Source organism: Mastomys coucha, unplaced genomic scaffold (assembly GCF_008632895.1).
Source record: "Mastomys coucha isolate ucsf_1 unplaced genomic scaffold, UCSF_Mcou_1 pScaffold12, whole genome shotgun sequence".
Taxonomy (NCBI): Eukaryota; Metazoa; Chordata; class Mammalia; order Rodentia; family Muridae; genus Mastomys; species Mastomys coucha.
Genome location: NW_022196894.1, coordinates 21,626,774 through 21,632,656, shown reverse-complemented (window position 1 = coordinate 21,632,656; position 5,883 = coordinate 21,626,774). Strand labels below are relative to the sequence as shown.

Sequence of the window (5,883 nt, the reverse complement as noted above, 5' to 3'; positions counted from 1 at the left end):
GCTGTTTCAAGATACCGACTCACCCCTCTCACCTGTCCACTTCAGTTTTTTGTATGCAAGTGTTGGGAATAGTGTTAGAATGCATCTAATTCATGGTGCGTGGTTGATAGCAGCGCTGGGCAAACCCTCTGCTTCACTTGACTGCTGAAGCTGTGGGAAAAAAAAGAACCTTATACTGTTGGCTTCTCTGACTACCCTAAGACATTAGTCTTTGAAGAGCCTGTGGAGATCACCTGCTCTGTGCCAGGAATGGAGCTGGCATTTTCTTAATGAGCAATCATTTTGAAAGCAGCAGTCTTGGCTGGCAACTAGATGCAAACACTCAATTTGATGAACAAGTAGACTTCCTTAAACTTCCTTTGTGGTAGAAGAGAGGCCCAGACAGTCGTTGATTCTTTTGTCACACAGATATATAATAGCTGCACACTGTCAGGGACTCCTTGACTTAATATATGCCCATACCTGGAGATTCCTAACCTAGAATTGCTCCTACTGTCCAGGAATCTGTCAGAACATTCATAACAGTGCACAAGAACCCTGGTCTTAGAGTCTAGATGTCTCCTCTGCTCCAACTGTTCAGAGCAATTGTCTGCCGGTTCCTTAAGCTTTCTTGATTCACATTCTGAGGCTTATTAACATGATTTCTGAGACTGCTTCCCAGGGCTGTTTCCAGGTGCCAAATGTAGGCTTTCTCCCTCCCTACCTCTCCCTCTTGTTTATCTGTCTGTCTGTCTATCTGTCTCACCAGTGACTTTCTTTTGTCAAAATAGAAAGATAGGCAGATTGGACAAAGTGAGGTTCCTTTACAGCTCAATTCCATCCTTTTTCCTACAAGGCTTTAAGAGATGGAGGGAGAGAATGTAGTTCAGTCCTCTTAATTGCAAATTCATTCTCAGATGGGTTCCTAGACAGATAGCTCTAAGTCTCACTTGCCATACAACAAAGTTAAGGGTGAATGCAAGTCCAGTAATCTGCGTACATTGACAGGTACCCAGCTGAGTGTGATGATGTATTGCTGGCCAAGGACTGAGTGATCTCTGTGTAATTAAGTGTGCTCCTATGTGGCTGAAATATGGGAGATGCATGTCAGCACTAAGTGAAGGTAAGTGATTGTTTGGTCTGTGTGGCGTGGAGAATTTCATGTGCCTGCGTGGGTGCAGGCTTTCTTTTTCTTTAAAAAGAAATAAACCACTTTAGATCGTGTCGCCTCCCCTCACTTCTGAGATTGATTTTGCGAGTTAATGGTGCGTAAAAGCACTGGTGAGATCTGGGGGCGCCTCCTCGGCTGACGTCAGAGAGAGAGTTTAAAAAGGGGAGACCGTGGAGAGCTCAATAGCGGCTGAAGGAGACGCTACCAGAGCCGTCGCTGCTGCCTGCGGACCTGCCACTAGACTGACCCACCGCGCTCCAGCTTGGCTGCTTGAGGCAGGGGAGATGCTGTCCTGCCGTCTCCAGTGCGCGCTGGCCGCGCTCTGCATCGTCCTGGCTTTGGGCGGTGTCACTGGCGCGCCCTCGGACCCCAGACTCCGTCAGTTTCTGCAGAAGTCTCTGGCGGCTGCCACCGGGAAACAGGTAAGGAAATGGCTGGGACTGTCCCCCTTGCGAATTCCCCAGCCTTCCCCTTAGTCCTGCTGCAGCCCCTGCGACAGGTGTTTAGCGGGCGCTTCTCAGAGTCGCTCAACCCCTGAGCTCCAAGGGAAACTTTTGAAGATAGGGTCTTCTCTTACTCTTTCCAGAACTGATCAGCACAGGTGGTCACCTTGCAGGTAAGTTCCTCCCTGGCTTTCAAGAAAATTCAGAAAGCGGGTAGGAGAGACTGGGCTCTATCCCTGGTGCTGGCGCGAGGGTTGCTGACCCAGGTGCTGAAACGCAATGGTATTACACAAAACGAGGCTGGGGTAAGAGGCTCTTCAGTCCTTGAGGAAGTTTGCCTTTACCTTTAAAAAAAAAAATCCGGCAAGAACTCAGGTCCACTTCCTATCTCATCAAAGGAAAATGGATCTGCGCAAACTATTGGCATTCTATGTATTTATAAAACGACTTCTTATCATCCGTGGTTTCTCTGTGTTTTAAGGCAGAGCACTTTCTGAAAGACTTGTGTTTGTAGAAGCTCTTTTTCCCTTGCATAATCTAGTGAATATAGCAATCACCAATATTCTTGTGAAAACTGGATTTTGAGTGATTGCATCTTATTTTCAAACCACATTTTCTCCTTTCTCCCATTCCTCTTTTTGCTCTTCTCCCTGCCCTATCCAGGAACTGGCCAAGTACTTCTTGGCAGAGCTGCTGTCCGAGCCCAACCAGACAGAGAATGATGCCCTGGAGCCTGAGGATTTGCCCCAGGCAGCTGAGCAGGACGAGATGAGGCTGGAGCTGCAGAGGTCTGCCAACTCGAACCCAGCAATGGCACCCCGGGAACGCAAAGCTGGCTGCAAGAACTTCTTCTGGAAGACATTCACATCCTGTTAACTTTAATATTGATGTCTCAGCCAGACCTCTGATCTCTCTCCTCTGAACCCCATGTCTCTTCCTTAACTCCCAGCCTCTAATGCTCAACTAGACCCTGAGTTAGAAATTGAAGACTGTAAATACAAAATAAAATTATGGTGAAATTATGAAGAACAAGTGTGTGGCTTCTTATTGAGTAAATTGTTTTGTTCAGAAATACATGCTGAGCATGAGTTGTGGTTTCTGTAAACATATTTTAGGTGTACATGCCAATGCACACAAATATGTATTGAAAATTCCCTGTGGTAATAAGCATTAGACTTTAAATGATTGCTCCTTTAAAACTTGAACAACTTCAAATGTGTATAAATCGAAGCACGTATCCGGATGATGGCTATTGGGAACAGCTGTCATAAACATCCTTTACATGTTAAAGATGTTTGGGAATAGTAGTAGGATTACCAAAATGTGTCTTAGAACTTATGGGCAGGCAGGCTGAAGTACTTAAGTGTGTACTGTGCTGATTCACAGAACATTCAACATATTTAAATTGGAAAGAAAATAATCAAAAAAGTAGGAGAAGTACTTGGTTTAAATAGGTAAAACAAACTTTCAGCTTTTAAAATCTGGGTATTTTGTTGTTGTTGTTTGTGAACATTTATCTCTAGAAACACCATCAGTTTTATGTCTTCTTTGATGATTTTCTCTGTATCTGGAAAAGACTAAAAGGCTGCCTCCATTTAAAAAGCCTACTCCTTATTTTCATAGGGGAGGTTATCCCCTTTGTTATAAAATTAAAGCATAGGAATACTGGGTCCCAAGAAACATGTGTGGGGTCTCTGCCAGATGCTGCAGTGCACTGGAGATCTCAAAGCTTGAAACTCTTACCACAGACTCACTGGAAGAGACATCTCAAGCCTTTTTGAATTTAGCAATATAGAAGTCAGATAAAAAGCAAAATTCCAATAATAAATGATCAATAAATTACATCTATAATTAACATTAAACAACATATTAAACGGGATTGTTCAAGATGAAGATTAAAATATTGATAATTTAACCCATAGAGCACTGGAATAGAAGTCTTTAGGGAACATGTGTTTTAACTCTCAGCTGTTGGTATAAAAAACCAAATAAAAAATGAACATAAATAGAATAGTAAAAATTTACTAAAGGAACAATTAAAGACCAAAGAGGAACTTCACATTTTATAGAAAATATTTGTGCCTAATAAAGCATATTTTAAATAAGAATGTAGTTTTGTGGATGCTAATTCCCAAGAAGCTCATGAAAAAAGATGGAAGAGCACCTTGTCCATCTGTTGTTTTAATCTTTATGGAAACAAATAGATTTGGAGCCTTGGGGGCATCTTCTGTGGTGACTATCTAGGGGGTGTCAGTGTGTGTCCATTTAAAGAATATGTCTATGCTGCCTGCCTTATGCATCCTGGCTGCCAGTAAACTGCAGGGAGATGGTATTGCTTTATTATGTAAAAGAACACAGAGTCACTGTTTTCTGGTCAGCAAATGAACTGTATGAGTGAGAGGAAATTCCGTATTTTCAGTAACATCGTTCCGTGTCAGTTCCTAACAGCAGCCTGGGAACCAGCAAGAATTACACAGTTGTGTACCTGCACATAAGTGGGCTCCTGAGTGTTTGTATGCCATTAAGGCTTTTGAACATCCGTGCCTGTCTTCAGTCCCAGCTCTGTAAGGAGATGGTGTTGCAAATAAAGGAGATTAACATCCCTTCCGGTTTTCCCTGACATTTTATACCTTGACAGTGACGAAGGTCTCTGAGGAGTCCTGATTTCGGTTTATTTACAGTAATGTTTCATGGGTCATGGGGGAAACAGTAGGGGAAAGACAACACAGAAAGACAAATATGTGTGAAAATACAGTAATGAAACCATTACTTTCTGTGCTAACCTAGAAGTTAGTGAGAAAGAAAAGTACACAAAGAATATTATCATTCTATTTTGCTTTATTTAAAAATTCGGAGGCCCTTACCTTTTACTTTTCCATCTCCTCCTATATTGGATTTTTTGGAAGATCAGTCCACTCTTCTGGTTACTTATCATCTAGTCACAATAAAATAAAATAAAATAAAATGAAATAAAATACACTCTCAGATATTCCCTCCCTCCCTCTCTCAAGCCTCAGCATTCTTGCAGGACCTGCTGTGCCTTTCAGAGAGTGAGTGTCGGTAAACATTGTTATTTTCTGGATCTTAGCTTCCCCATCTGAAGAACAGGCAAGCCAGTGAACCCCCACCCTCACCCCCAGCATGCTGAGGCTTTGTTTTATCAAGCCTTTAAAGTTCTTAGGATCAGATGAGCCCCAGCTACTGTTAAATGCTAGCGTTAAAATCTTATTGCCATGTTTTCTAGCTGTGGCTAATACAAGGGTCTTTGTTTTTCCCTGTTTCCGTGAGCCAAACCTAAGTCAGCCTTTAAAACCCATTTTATACGCTTCTTTCCCCATAAATTTCTTGCTCTATGCTGTTAATTGAAAGGTGCCTTCTCTGATTGTTTAATGCATCTCTGCCATACTGCTTACATAGTTTTTTTCTACTGTTTCCTACAGTTGTATGCATGTGGGAGGGAGAGTTGCCAATCACAAATGGACTTCTTCTGGGAAAACATATGTTCATGCAGTATCTCATACAGTGTTGCTTCCTAAAATGAATTTTATTTTGAATGGTGTGTGTGTGTGTGTGTGTGTGTGTGTGTGTGTGTGTGTGTGTGTGTGTGTATTTCTGCTGGGCCCTGCAGAGGCCAAAAGAGTTATATATGCCCGCAGCTATAGTTACAGGTAGTTGCGAGTCACCCGTTGTGGGTGCTGAGAATCTAACTTGGGTCCTCTGCGATAATAGCCAGTACTGTTAAACTTGAACGGTCCTCTCTTTCATCCCTCACATGGTATATGATGCATATTAGTGTTCACTGAAAGAAATATATGATCTATGAATTTCACTGTCAAAGGAAACTAATTTCTATTTACTAGTTGACAAAACTCTTCAGTACTTGATTTGACATTACTGTTCACTATATGTGCTGCTGGTGAGAGACCAGAAAGGCCCAGTATGTTGGTATGAGTTTAATAACCACCGAAGCATAAATATGAAGCTTATCCATTCTAGCTTTCTTTAACTCATCTCATCAAGGGGATTAACTTACTGCCCACCAATCATGGGGTCACAGTTACAGAGAACAAGAAACATTAACCCTTTTCTTAAGTTTGTTTATTCTGGCATACTGAAGATCTGTTCTTGATACAAATGCAGGTTGTTTTTTTATTCCTTCTATTTAAATTGAATCAGAACAAACAAGATATTAAACCCTCAGTGCTAAGCTGTATCAACAACTCTTGTTTGTGTGTGTGTATTTGGGAGGGTGGGGTGGTATGGTTTCATTACTTAGCCAGGGCTGGCCTT

At 42.1% G+C, this 5,883-nt stretch overlaps 1 protein-coding gene across 1 annotated transcript; it reads left to right on the top strand.

Moving 5' to 3' along the window:
- Positions 1-1,323: 1,323 nt before the first annotated feature.
- Positions 1,324-2,622, top strand: Sst (somatostatin). Its single transcript, XM_031364657.1, has 2 exons — positions 1,324-1,572; positions 2,257-2,622. The coding sequence occupies exons 1-2, from the start codon at positions 1,435-1,437 to the stop codon at positions 2,467-2,469; spliced, it is 351 nt and encodes a 116-aa protein (XP_031220517.1). The 5' UTR covers positions 1,324-1,434; the 3' UTR covers positions 2,470-2,622.
- The last annotated feature ends 3,261 nt before the right edge of the window (positions 2,623-5,883 follow it).